At 39.3% G+C, this 14,395-nt stretch overlaps 2 protein-coding genes across 3 annotated transcripts; one reads left to right on the plus strand and one right to left on the minus strand.

Moving 5' to 3' along the window:
- The first annotated feature begins 453 nt into the window (after positions 1 to 453).
- Positions 454 to 13,704, plus strand: LOC134750041 (zinc finger protein 664-like). Of its 2 annotated transcripts, none has more exons than XM_063685126.1 (8): positions 454 to 501; positions 602 to 776; positions 1,692 to 1,844; positions 3,130 to 3,270; positions 3,798 to 4,037; positions 4,497 to 4,663; positions 9,198 to 9,306; positions 13,480 to 13,704. In XM_063685126.1, exons 2-8 carry the CDS (start codon positions 648 to 650, stop codon positions 13,687 to 13,689), a joined length of 1,149 nt encoding a protein of 382 aa, XP_063541196.1. In that variant the 5' UTR covers positions 454 to 501; positions 602 to 647; the 3' UTR covers positions 13,690 to 13,704. The 2 variants fall into 2 exon arrangements, with proteins under 2 accessions (XP_063541196.1, XP_063541197.1); XM_063685127.1 differs by having other exon boundaries at positions 462 to 482.
- Positions 10,013 to 11,893, minus strand: LOC134749900 (dnaJ homolog subfamily B member 13-like). Its single transcript, XM_063684903.1, has 2 exons — positions 11,622 to 11,893; positions 10,013 to 10,798 (listed from the first exon to the last, which is right to left on the minus strand). Exons 1-2 carry the CDS (start codon positions 11,863 to 11,865, stop codon positions 10,026 to 10,028), a joined length of 1,017 nt encoding a protein of 338 aa, XP_063540973.1. The 5' UTR covers positions 11,866 to 11,893; the 3' UTR covers positions 10,013 to 10,025.
- Positions 13,705 to 14,395: the final 691 nt, after the last annotated feature.

Below are 14,395 nucleotides of genomic sequence, written 5' to 3' on the forward strand. Positions count from 1 at the left end.
ATAATATATGTATTCTCACTTAATTTATGTTTTGAATTACGAAACAACTGCTTCTGAATTAACTACTTATCTTCAGTTTATTAACTTAACCAAAACATTGATAAAAAGCCGATATCCACGATCTTTTTTGAGGTTAAAACCCATTGACCCTGTCATCTTGTATTGAACTGATTCAACTTGTCATTGTCTATCTCTTTTCTTCGTTCAATTTTAGCAAGTTTTTGTTAGGTTTTCTTACGAAAAGGGCATATTTTTTATACACGCACATTATATGTTCTCAATTTAGTAAACAGTCAGTAAAAACCATTGGAAAAGTACCATTACTACCGATATATTTTTTAATAATGCTAAACTATCGTTTTCCCCTTCACTCTTTATCTCCCCCACCCACCCGTGTGTTCTTTGTTTTCGATTCGTCGACGTCGATTTCCCCTTGGTTGTTTCGCAACGCAAGTGCAGTGTAGTGCGATACATAGTGAGGTGTGTGTTCAATTGTAAAGTGTAATTATTACGATAAACTTTATTTTGTATAGTGTATAAATTTTTAGCTAAGATTGGGCGTTTAATATTTAGTCATACAATATGTTCGTGACTTTTTCAGTACAATTTTAGTGGCAAGGACGAAATCAGCGCAATAGCCAGCCAAAATGGCTGCTGCTAACAAACCTTTGCATTTTGATAAAATATGTCGGGCGTGCTTGCAAATCAAGAAAGACATGAGGCCTTTATTCGAGCAACTTACTGCAACGATGCTGATGGGCATTTCTAAAGTGCAGGTGAGATGACGAATTGTGATATTTAAGATATTTTGGGAATGTGTTGCTCTCTTTCGCACCCGTGGGGAAAGTGTATAACGTTGGTTGACCGACAGAAGTCCACGCATCGCGTCATCTTTGTTTAGAATTCAGTAACCAATTTGTACTACTGTGGCAGCATTGCTCATTCTCCAAATTCGATTGAGAAATATCTTTCTGTCACAGTCTGGCGCGAGCGTGGTCATTGGTGCGAGTGAGATAGTGTAACGTCGATGTATGATAACTTAAGTACTGGGAGATGGGGGACCGAGACGGGTATTTAATTGAATAACTTATCTCGTGTTGTCATCCTTATCACAACTGAGTGATAAATTGATAACAAGAATGGCGGGAATTAATTTGTTTGAAACTTAGGAAGGTAAAAGCATTTTAAATGAAGTTATGTATATTAAAATAGTAAAATATCCCGTTTTCGATACAGATTTTAGGTAAATATGGTAAAATATATTTATGGGAAATGGACGTTGGTGCAAAAACTCGGATGTAGAAATGAAGTGTCGCGTTGCGTCAGACAGTTCCATAAAAAAATAAAACTAAAATGGACTGCAATCAAAGAAATATCACGAGTTTTGCGTATTATTCCAATTTTACATGGCAATTAAAGTTAAAGAAAAAAACAGTAAAAGAGGTTTAACTGCAAGTGCATGTTGATGTTGGATTGGACCGTTGGACCTTGACATGTTGATGTTGACGTCCTTTACCATACTAATAGTGTATTGACCTTTCCTAAAAAAATAGTAAAAACACAGTGGTCAGAGTTTTTGTGGAGAGTTTTTAAATGTTAACTATTTCTTAACCTAATTGTGTTATTACTTTAAAGAATGCCGTGGAACAAGGCCCTTCAACTTCTGAGCTATAAACATTTTTTTTAAACAGGTATCCGTCGGCGACGGCCTGCCCCCCCAGCTGTGCCTACAGTGCGTGCACCAGATCTCGCGCTGCCACGCCTTCAAGGAGCTCGTGGAACGAAACGACGTGACGCTGCGTGAGCATGCCAAGAACGCTGCTGAGGAGGCGCGTAACAATGAGGTTGGTATTTTTTTTCTTAGCCTACTTGAGTGTCCCACTGCTGGGCAAAGGCCTCTCCTCTGGTTCTCCATAACTCCCGATTTAGCGCTTCTTCCGGCCAGTTGTTAAGGAAGGCGTCAAAGTCGTTTCGCATCCCTGCGTGGGCCTGCCTCGCCCACGCTTCTTCGTCGGCATCAACTTGGTGGCTACGTTAGCCCACCAGATGCATACGATAGACGTGGCCGGCCCAGTCCCATTTGAGCCTCACGGTTTTTTCGCCAACGTCAGCAATGCGAGTTTTAGAGCACAGTGTGGTGTTCCGGAAGCAATCGGTTAACACCTAAAATGCTGCGCTCCATAGGTTGGTCTACTAATTTTTAAATGGGGCACTGAGGGCAGCTACCTGATCCCGTGCTGTTACGCGAAAATAATACCTTTCCTACCTTTTTAACGCTCGACGCAAAAAGAGGGGTGTTAAGTATGAAAAAAAAGCCAATGTCTGTATGTGGCATCATAGCTCTCAAACGGGCAGACCGATTTTGATGCGGTTTTATTCAAGTGAAAGCAAGTTTCCTTGCGGCGGTTCTTAGCTATGTTTGATAAAAATCGATCCAGCAGTTTGAATTTCAAACTTCTAAACTAAAATGGATTTTGTTTTGGCATAATACCCCCTACGTATTTATAAAATTTTAATTTAACCCATTTTCACCTACCAGGGGCCCGTTTCTCAAAAGCTTGTAATACAAGCGGATGTAACTTTTTGACAGCTTTTGTTAGAAAGGGACTTCCACTTGTATTACAAGCTACAAGCTTTTGAGAAACGGGCCCCAGGTGTTATTACACCGATAAATTTTTTTGGTTACTACAAAAATTCTCTCTCATGCTCATGCATGCATTTCATGGCTCTTTTGAATAATCATAAAAAATCCAAGGGTAACTTTTTTTTAGTTTAAGGCTTAATCTGGGTTAATAGTTATTAATTAACGGCGATTGGCATTTACAGATTTTGGGAAAAAGGTACAGTCAGCAACCTTATCATAAATAATTTTAAAACTAACACGGGACTTAATCGCGTACAAACTTACGTTTATTTATAGCCTGACGTTTCGAACGTGACGTTACGTTCGTGGTCACAGGCAGACTCATAGCTATGCTTATAGCTAGACTTATCATAAATTTTAACAAATACATTTTTTGATTTGATTTTTTGAGTCATTCCACATCTGTACGGGATCAAAAGCTTCTTAGATATGAAGAAAAGACACAATCGAAAGAAAACGTTTTTCATACCTTCACATTGTTGCAGGAGAAAGTCCTGGGCATGGTCCCGGACACTGCCCAGTACATCCAGTACATCGAGCTACCGATGAACAACACGCCGCAGCTGCTAGAAGGACTGTTTGAACCGCTGCCCGACAAACAGGAATTTGTTGATCCCAACAAGCAGGTATTTCATTTGTTCTTTTTTACCACACCAGCACGTAAAAGCTCTCTTTATTCTTCAAAAACTGATGGTAAAGTTGCATTTTATCCACAAGAGTGGCAAAGTAATTGGTACCAAATTTGGTATAGTGAAAAAGTTTGTGTTCCACCCGGTAGCAAAGTTTGTTTAACCCTCGTGTCTTAAAACCCCTTGCCTTGCAAAGCGTTTTTGTGCTTCTTAGAGATAAAGCATTCGTAAACAGCACCGGTAAAACGATGTGCCATACAAATTTTGGTTTTCACCGTTTTTCTATTAACAAATTGGTCTGCCAGACTATACATGCAATTTTATTTAACTTTATTTCACAAAGATATACAATTGGGAGTTGGGAGGTTGACGCTGTAAAGGGTTCGAAACTTCGGGATGTATTTTAATTTCATTATATGCAATATAATTCCTTTTAATAGTTTAATTTCATGAATAATTATCGCCGTAACCGATGACAATATATATATATATATATATATATATATATATACTTTTCTTTTTAGATTGACACACAGCCCAACAAAGAAGAATCCGGCCTCAACTCCGACGAAGAAAGCTACCTCCAACTAGTAGTCTTCCAAGCCACATCCTCCGTCGCCCCCGGCAGACACGTGTGTAACCTCTGCCACAAGGAATTCAAACACGCACGTTGGCTGAAATTACACATGCGATCTCACTCCAACTGGATCAAGGCCAACTGCAAGAAGCCGCCTATGTGCCCCATCTGCGAGAGGACTTTCAAGGTATGTGCAGATTATAAGAGAGAGAGAAACAACCTGTGCCACGAACAGTTCAAACAGACACGTTGGCTGTAACTACACATGCGATCTCACTACAACTGGATCAAGGCCAACTGCAAGAAGCCGCCTATGTGCCCCATCTGCGGTAGACAGTTAATAGTTTCTATGATGAGCCTTGCCCACTCCAGTTATTACAACCGTAATAACTAGCAACCGTAAGCTCAGATGTAGTGTGGCAACAGCGTGTTTACTCATAAAGTTATGTCGATAATAAATAATAATTTTATGAATAAATAGCGATACGGTTTGAACAAAATTTCAAACAAACGAGATATATCGTTATTATATCATTTTTTTTATCATAACTTTATAAAGGTCTGAGTCTATCACTACCACACGACTACCAGGACTTATAAAACAGCCGATAGACGACTTTTAACTGATGTAATCATTCTTTCACAGGGTCCAGGCATGCTAAAAATGCACATGCGAACACACGAGCAGCGGCCGCCCAAGCAGCCAACATGCTCGGTCTGCCAACGGAACTTCCCCACCAAAACCCTGTTGTACCGTCACCGGCAGACCCACTTCGAACAGAAAACACACCAGTGCTCAGTCTGTGAAAAAAGGTTGGTACTACAATAAATAAATAATAATAATAAATAAAAGTGAAATAGCGTACAGTCTTTTTTAGGGTTCCGGGCAAAAACGTAACCCTATTACTAAGACTCCACTGTCCGTCTGTTTGTCTGTTACCAGGCTGAAATTTTCACAGATGAAATTTTCATAGTTGAAATTTTCACAGATATCTGTTTCCGCTATAACAACAAATACTAAACAGTACGGAACCCTCGGTGGGCGAGTCCGACTCGCACTTGTCCGGTTTTTATAGAAAATTATATGTAAATTACTTATTTCATTTCATTTCATTTCATTTATTCGTTGCAACCATGGTATTACAGATGTTCTTAAAATAAAGTGAGTACAATCATGGACCCTACTAGGGCGTAGCAACATTTTATATCTACTTATTTCTAAGGTAGTCTTATAAAATAAATCTATAAACAATAATAACAAATAGAATAGATAATTAAAATCAAATATTTATAGTATTACAATAATTAAAATCATACATTGTCTATATTATTATATCACTATTACATTTATCATGCTCCATTTTTATTAAGTACATAATTATTATTATTATTTGTCTAATTATTCATAAATTCTTGTAGGGTGTATGGGCATTCAGTTAGAAGGTAGCTCTTGAGCTTGTTTACAAAATTATAATATTTGGTTTCATTTCTTATAAACTGAGGGACGTGGTTATAAATTCGAATGGACATTGAGTAAGGGCCTTTACTGAACATTTGGAGGTTAGCTGGATTTGCTTGCACAAGTTTATTTCGATAACGTAAGTTATGTAGTCGTGGTTTGGGGTTTTGGATTTTAAATAAGTCTTCGCACAAATTTACAAGTTTCCAAGATGTATAAGGATGTGAGGGTGAGTATTTTTAATTTCGCGAAATGTGGTCTGCAACTTTCTTCACTTGTTGTCTTGGCTAGAACTCGTATGCATCTTTTTTGTAGTAAAAATAGGTCACTAACGTTTACACTATTTCCCCACAAAATTATGCCATATTGGAGCCATGACTGGGCAAAAGCATGGTACGCAGATACAGCAGTTTTTAGATTGGTGCTTAATAATATTTGCTTGAGCGCATACGCAAAACTTGATACTTTGGCCGAGATTTTATCAATGTGGGCTTTCCAGTTAAGGTTTTCATCGATGCTCAAGCCGAGTAGTGGGCAGGTGCTGGTGAGTTCAAGATTTTGTGATTGGTATGAATAATTAATTTGTAACGCTAATCTTTGGTGGGGTCTAAATTGAACTAAGTTCGTTTTTTGCAGATTTATAATTAGGTTATGTTCTTCAAGCCAAGGTAAAACAGTATTAAATATGGTATCTAGGGTATTAATAACTTCAGTGGAATTCGTGCTAGGGAATATGATAGAGATGTCATCTGCATAGAGTAGGGATTTGATATTAATAGTGTCAAGTAATTTAGGTAAGTCATTTATATATAGTATAAATAAGATGCAACCTAATACGCTACCTTGTGGGATAGAGCAACTTGTTTTTATAGTGGATGATCGTACTTTAGATAATGTTTTAGTATTGTCATTGTAGAACTCTATTTCGACTATTTGTTGGCGGTTCCTGAGGTAAGACTTGAACCATTCATACGCAGTACCACGAATACCTACTCCGTATAGTTTATTTATAAGTATATCATGTCGGACTCGATCATATGCTTTGCTCATATCTAGGAGCAACCCGAACGCATATTTTTTATTGTCAATTAATGTTAAGGCTTCTTGAACAAATTTATATACTGTTAGGGTAGTAGATCTTTGTTTCCTAAATCCGTATTGTCGTTCATCAAACACGTTGAATTTGTTGCAAAATGATGTGAGTCGATTCGCCATAATGGATTCAAAAATCTTTGAAAAAGTATTGAGCAAAGCAATGGGTCGATAATTTTGGGTGTCTGAGTGGTCTCCTTTTTTGTGTATTGGTTTTATTAGTGAGGTTTTAAGGCTCTCTGGGAATATTCCTGAGGAAAATGACTGATTTATCAAGTCTGTAAGAGGATTTGTTAACTCGGTGGCACATAATTTGACAAGTGAAGGGGGAATTTCATCAATTCCATAGCTGTTCTTATTCTTTAAATGTTTAATACATTTAAATGTCTCGCAGGGATGTACCGGCGACAGGAAAAATGTGTTGGTGGTTTGGTTAATGACCGGGCGGCCGCGCGGTGTACTATTAGCAGTAGTTGATCCTACGGAAGCAAAAAAATTATTAAATGTTTTCGTCACTAGTTGCGGATCGTTTATAATACTACCATTTATGTTCAGACTCATATTTTCTTTTTTTTTTATTTTGGCTTTATTAGTTTGTTCGCCAATAATTTGCCACACTGTTTTTACCTTATTTCTGGATTTATTAATTTTATTAATATTGTTAATTTTTTTTGATATATATACTGCTCGTTTTAGAATTTTATCATATGTTTTAAAATGCTGTTTTAAAACTGGGTCGCCTCCTTGATTGATTAATATTTTTAGTTGGCGTTTGTGTTCTGATGAAACTTTCAATCCCCGGGTTAACCATTGCCTTTTAGGTTTGAGTTTTGGTTTGAACGGTTTTTTTGGAATGCATTGATCAAGTAGGTTTTTAATTTTTGCATGGAATCGGTCAAAGTTTTCGTTTATGGTACTTTGAGGGTTAAATAAAGATGCAAAATCTGTATTTTGTAGTTCTGTTTTAAATTTATTAATGTTATTTTCAGTATAAAGACGGGATACATATGAGTATTGACTTCGCTGAGCTTTTGTCTTATCCGATATGCTTTGCAAGGTTACTAAAACTCCTCGATGGTCCGAAAAACCTAGCTCAACTACCTCAATTTCAGTATCTTTTATACCAAAATTTGTAAATAGAATATCTAAGCATGTTTGTGAATTTGGCGTTATTCTAGTATGTTCTCTTACGTTTTGGTGAAAATTTGCGTTTCGAAAGAGATTTAATAAGTTTTGAGATAGGGTTGTTGTTTTTAGAACGTCAATGTTTAGGTCTCCTCCGATAATAACCTTTTTTTTACTGTATTTTATATTTACGAGTTGTAAGAGCTTATCTAGTTGTTCAAAAAATATGTCGGGTTTTCTTGAATTGTTAGGCCAATATACAACAATTAATATTAAATTTGGGTTACGAATTTCAATTGCACAAGTTTCAAAAATACATTCTACGGATAACTTTCTTATATCTGCTAACTCTATGTACTCTACAGTATCCTTTAAAAATATACATACTCCACCTCCTTCGTGGGTTGACCTACAGTAAGAACTCGCTAGATTATAGCCCTCTACTTTTAATAAATCAAGTTTTGACATAGTTATCCAGGTTTCAGATATACAAAAAGCTTCAATGGACGGCTTATCATCTATAAGAGACTCAATTTGGTGAATTTTGTTTCGCACACTACACATATTTTGGTACAGTATCGCTGATTGGTTCGGTTTATGGACGAAAAGTTTTGACAGATGGCGCTGGTGGTTGCGAGTGGGTTGTTAGTGGTGTTTGTTGTGGCTCTTCTTCGACGTGGCTCTGGAGTACCGGTTCTGCGTTGTAGTCGTTGCAGGTTACGTTTTGTGTATTTAATGATATACTTTGGGATTCTCTCTGTATGTCATTTCTTAGGGGTGGCACTGTAACTTCTCTTCCATTTATGTATAATTTATTATTTCTCAGCATTGCTCTTTGTCCGCTTCGCCTAGCTTCTTGCATTTTCTCTCTAAGTATTTTCTTGCTTCGCAAGCTCTCTGGGTCTAAGAATTGCGACACATATAAACCTGTGTTTCTAAAGTAGATAGCATTTTCTATAATATATTTTGTAGTTCTTTTACTTAAAAGCTCCATAACAACTGGTCGCCTTGGGCCTCTGCGCCCCATTCGTCGAGCTTCTTCGATTTGTAGTGATAAATCAATATTATAAATATCATAAAAGACTCTTACAATTCGGTCGATTAATGTAGATTCCGATTCATGATCAAATTCATTTAAACCATACAGGACAAGTCGCCTTGCGCTTTCCGAATAATTAGCGCTACTTGGCTTAAGTAATTGTTTCGGGCGTTCGGAATGTATGCTTATATTATTAGATGAGATATTATTTTCAACTGCAACATTTGATTTAAGAACATTGGAATAGGTAGCAGGGTTGTTGATGCGTTGTTCTAGCTTATGAGTATGCTCTTTTAAAGATGCCAAGTCTTTTTGTAAAATTGTGATTTTTGTGTTTGTGTCATTTATATTCGTGGTTGTTAAGATGTTATGTAGATATAAGATATAAGAACTTTTTTTTGCTTTGGGTCACCGTTTAGGAGTTATTTACGTAAAACTTAAAAAAGGACCTTTACTTACAGCCCTACCCGTTAGCTTCACCCCCATTCATCAGTGCTATTAGTATGTTGTTTAAAGCACCTTTTCCTACAACTATTCCAAAACTCGCTTATACACGGATTATTTTCCCTTCCTTGGGTAGGCTATGAGGAAGCCCTTGTGTATACTTATTTTTAATGACTTGCTTTTCGTAGGTTCTACAGCGGCTACGCGCTACGTTCCCACATGGCGCGACACCGAGGCGAGCGGCCCTATGTGTGCTCCATGTGCTCAAAGAGCTTCTACAACCCGACTGACTTAAAGGTGGGTTTGTCCTTTTATAAAACAGCCACAACGCCAATCGAAACTTAAATAATGTATGGAAATAGTCACGTGACTTTTCGTAGCATCACGTAAGCGAACAACTCGCGGCGCGGCGCGGCGGGCCCACGGCGTTCGCGTTCGCCACGAGATCGCCCGCGCCGTTCGCGTTCGCCACGAGATCGCCCGCGCCGTTCGCGTTCGCCACGAGATCGCCCGCGCCGTTCGCGTTCGCCACGAGATCGCCCGCGCCGTTCGCGTTCGCCACGAGATCGCCCGCGCCGTTCGCGTTCGCCACGAGATCGCCCGCGCCGTTCGCGTTCGCCATGAGATCGCCCGCGCCGTTCGCGTTCGCCACGAGATCGCCCGCGCCATGCAGGACACTTGTATAGGTATCAAAGGATTGATTCACCCCGCGCCGCATCGCTGATCGCTAAGTGAGGGCCTTTTGCGAACACCGAAGTTCGCAAATTGCGGGCATTTTTCTCTTTTACTCCAATAAATGAGAGAGAAAGATGCCCGCAATTTGCTAACTTCGGCGTTCGCGGTATATAAGCTATCGCGATACATTCTTTTCGCTTGGCGTTAGACGTTGTACAATTGACATCTTGGCTAAACCCTCAAAAGCGTCTTGAGAAGAAGATGCGTGAATACTTTCCTTTCATCTTTATTAATACAGTTAGTAATTAGATATAGATATAATTGAAAACAAAAAACTTATATTAAATCGAAACCTCCGAAGAAGCGAGCGCACCGCACGGTATATCGTCAAACTTCTTATTTTCCTCCTCATTCAACCTGAACGCTTCTGCAAACTTTTTCTTCGCTTTTGGCGCCAGATAAATCGGAAAATCGATTTTGAAACGTATCACCAAATTACCTTTAGCTTTCTTAGGACACGCGGGTACTGGGAGGCCTTCATCGTCTATTACTTTTTCGTAAGTCGGCGTGATGACGTCAGAAATTTTAGTTCTGACCACTCTATCGTCTAAGGTTTTCAAGGTTATATCTAGACCACATAGAGCTTCTTCTAAACTTACTTGTTTGACTATGAGTAAGTCGCTCAAACCGCATCGTACGTACGTATCATGGGGACGGTCCTCCGTTACGAATATTACATCTGCTGGAATCCTAGTCGGTCCTTGGTCGCCTTCCGATTTAAAAAGTATTTCTGTATTAGGATAGATGCCAGGCGCGAACGGGATAGAAAGCACTTTCTCACGCAATTTCAGCTCTGAGCAAGTCTCATCAGTGAACACTAAGCGTTGAATTTTCATTTTCTTCAGTCCTCCTTTGTAAATTTCTTCTAAAGACAGAGATAGTGGTCTGAAAATAGTGACGTCCTTTTCTTTGTAGCCTCTGCCTAGAGGAGACTCGAACATTGGAGGCGGGTTTTCATAGTAGTCCAATAAGTTGGCGTATGGATTGGTAGTGCCGAAGAAATCGTGGAAGGTCTTAAGCGGATCCCCGTGGTATGCGTATGGCTGTATGTATTCTACAAATACAAATAGTTTATTATCATAAAGGTTGTTTACATGAGCATAGAAAAAAGATTCTGTAAAATTAAAGTTTATTATATAACAGGCCAGTTCCGGAGGTCGTGGGTTCAAACCCCGGCTTCAAACCAGTCCCTTTTCGGTGAAAGAAAACAACGTGAGGAAACCGGACTAATCCTATTAGCCTAGTTTCCCCTCTAGGTGGGAAGGTCAGATGGCCGTCGCTTTCGTAAAAACTATTGCCTACGTCAATTCTTGGGATTAGTAGTCAAGCGGACCCTAGGCTCCCATGAGCCGTGGCAAAATGCCAGTTTGTTTAAGCTAACTTTTCACCGACTTGAACAGGACAAAGTGAGGGAGTGTCATAATAACCATCATATTTTTATAGAAATTTGACAGTGCTACACATTGTTATTGCAAATGCCATGTATGCAGAGTTAAACTCAGTCTGAGTCTAGCGCTTTTTCATTACATAACTAAACCACTAGCTGCTCAGAAAGTTGAAAGCAATACAAAAAAAAAGGCCAAGTGCGAGTCGGACTCGCGCACCGAGGGTTCCGTACTTTTTAGTATTTGTTGTTATAGCGGCAACAGAAATAAATCATCTGTGAAAATTTCAGCTGTCTATAGCTGTCACGGTTCAAGAGATACAGCCTGGTGGCAGACAGCGGAGTCTTAGTAATAGGGTCCCGTTTTTACCCTTTGTGTACGGGACCCTAAAAATTGTCTGCTTACATTTTTTGGTCTCATCAATGATTTACGAAAACCAAGCAATGTTACCTATTTGATCATGATTTATACATGTATAATACTGCCAAATACCTGTAGGGCTCGGTACCCCTCGTTTAAGCCCTTCTTCACCATACTGGTCAAAGACAGCCCTATGCTTATGATCAACCAGCACCTCGTAAGCCTCCCCGATCAGCGCAAAGATTCGTTTTATGCCCTCATCCCCGTCATGCCTTTCTGGGTTATACTTTAGCGCCAAGCGACGATACGCCTTTTTAATCTCGTATTGAGTACATGATCGTTTCACACCTAAAATACCGTAGTAGTCGAAACCCATTATTTGTTAAAAAATTACGGAAAATAAATTGTCAGCCAAATGTCAAACGTGTTGTGATGTGAAACTTACGTAAATGTCAAGCAAATGTCTAAAAGTAACGGCCAGTTATATACAACTTTAAAGAAGGTTTTTAATTTTAATAACCCATCAACATGGTCACTAGCGCCACTGCTAAGTAATTGTGATTATTTAAATTTAACGATAAATATTTAAAAAAAGGTGGCCGCTACGTACTGTATTTTGTATTAAGGTACCTTTTGAATACATCAAACTCAAACATTTTGATGTTGCTGGATTCGTTGATCTATGGACTCAAAACAAAAACGACCGTTTTAACTTTGGACGCATAGATATGACGAATCCAGCAACGTAAAAACTATTATAATGTATTCAAAAGGTACTTAAATACAAAATACAGTACGTAGCTGCCCCCTTTTTTAAATATCTATCTGTCAATATAAATAATCACAATGGGGTTGGCAACTGTCAAAGGTTTGCAGAGATGGCGCCATCATAGCTTGCCCCTTTTTCTATGAGATTTGGCTTAAAGGGCCATCCAGGGCATTAAAAAAACAAAAATTTGACACAATTCTAGGGCATTGACAGGGCAAGCTATGCTGGCGCCCTCTGCTAATTATTTCGACCGGCCAACCCCATTATTTAGCAGTGGCGCTAGGGAGTACGTTGATGGGCTCCTAAATAGATACAGCGATTTCCTATCTAAAGCCAGCGATAAATGACTGTATCAAAAATGAAAATTTTGACAAAAAACAATACTTTTTAATTAAACACGTCGCATGAATGAGGGCTAACGCGTATGAATTCGCCGCTAGGGGCGCTAGTGTAGATGGTGGTCTTTTCCATAGTTCGAAATGTCACTTGTCACTTCAATGACTGACAGCTGTTCTTTAGTATTTTGGACCACCATCAACAGAGGCGCCAACTGGTGAGCAAAAAAACGATAGCCCTCATTCCGACCAACACTTTATAGGTGATACATTGCTTCACGTAGCTATCTATATTTAATATTCGTATTTGATAAAAAAAGGCCGATACATAGTGAAAGTATGGGTAAGTAAAAAATAATTTGTTCCATGGAAGCTAAAGCAACATGTGCACTACGCGTCTTCTTACCTTCAAATTTGACTATTAACCATTTGTCACTACATAGTATAAAACAAAGTCGCTTTCCGCTGTCTGTCCGTCTGTCCCTATGTATGCTTAGATGTCTAAAACTACGCAACGGATTTTGACGGTTTTTTTTATAGATAGTGATTCAAGAGGAAGGTTTGTATGTATAATTTGTAAAGGTTTTGTGTAAATTAGTTGAACTACCCGTGCGAAGCCGCGGGTGCTAATATTACAGAGCTCAGTTAATTCGGTGACATTGCAACTGCATCGCGATAGCATTCGTAGTCTTTTATTTCCTTTTGCCTATGACATATGGCGTCACTTACTGTCCGCGAACGTTTTAAGAGCCATAGTGAACCGTACTAGTACCAAAATAAGATTCATTTGTGAGATTTGGTTGTCATCTGGCGATATATACCCGCTTCAAAAGTACAGTCGTCTATAAAAACTTGTATTCTTTTAACAAAAGCTTTTTCCTCTCAGGTACATTTCCGTCTCCACACCGGCGAGAAGCCCCTGAAATGCTCCGAATGCAACAAGACCTTCCGCCGCCACTCCACGCTCTGCCAACACATGAAGAAGCACAGAGGCATCCGTAACCACGTGTGCAATATCTGCAACAAGGCCTTCTACGAAGTGTCCAAGCTTAATGCGCACATGAGGGTTCATACTGGTAAGCAAGGGATTCTATAGCGCTCTTAATGTAACTAAACTACTGACAAACGTTCTGCCAAGACATGAAGAAGCACAGAGGCATACGTAACCACGTGTGCAATATCTGCAACAAGGCCTTCTACGAAGTGTCCAAGCTTAACGCGCACATGAGGGTTCATACTGGTAAGCAAGAGATTCTATAGCCTTCTTAATGTAACTAAACCACTGACTGACAAACGTTCTGCCAAGACATGAAGAAGCACAGAGGCATACGTAACCACGTGTGCAATATCTGCAACAAGGCCTTCTACGAAGTGTCCAAGCTTAACGCGCACATGAGGGTTCATACTGGTAAGCAAGGGATTCTAAAGCCTTCTTAATGTAACTAAACTACTGACTGACAAACGTTCTGTCAACACATGAAGAAGCACAGACGCATACGTAACCACGTGTGCAATATCTGCAACAAGGCCTTCTACGAAGTGTCCAAGCTTAACGCACACATGAGGGTCCATACTGGTAAGCAAGAGATTCTATAGCCTTCTTAATGTAACTAAACTACTGACAAACGCTCTGCCAACACACGAAGACACACAGAGGCATACGTGACTACGTGTGCAATGTGTGCAACAAGGCCTTCTACGAAGTATCCAAGCTTAATGCGCACATGAGGGTTCATACTGGTAAGCAAGGGATTCTATAGCCTTCTTAATGTAACTAAACTACTGACTGACAAACGTTCTGC

This window comes from Cydia strobilella, chromosome 19, assembly GCF_947568885.1.
Source record: "Cydia strobilella chromosome 19, ilCydStro3.1, whole genome shotgun sequence".
Lineage (NCBI taxonomy): Eukaryota > Metazoa > Arthropoda > Insecta > Lepidoptera > Tortricidae > Cydia > Cydia strobilella.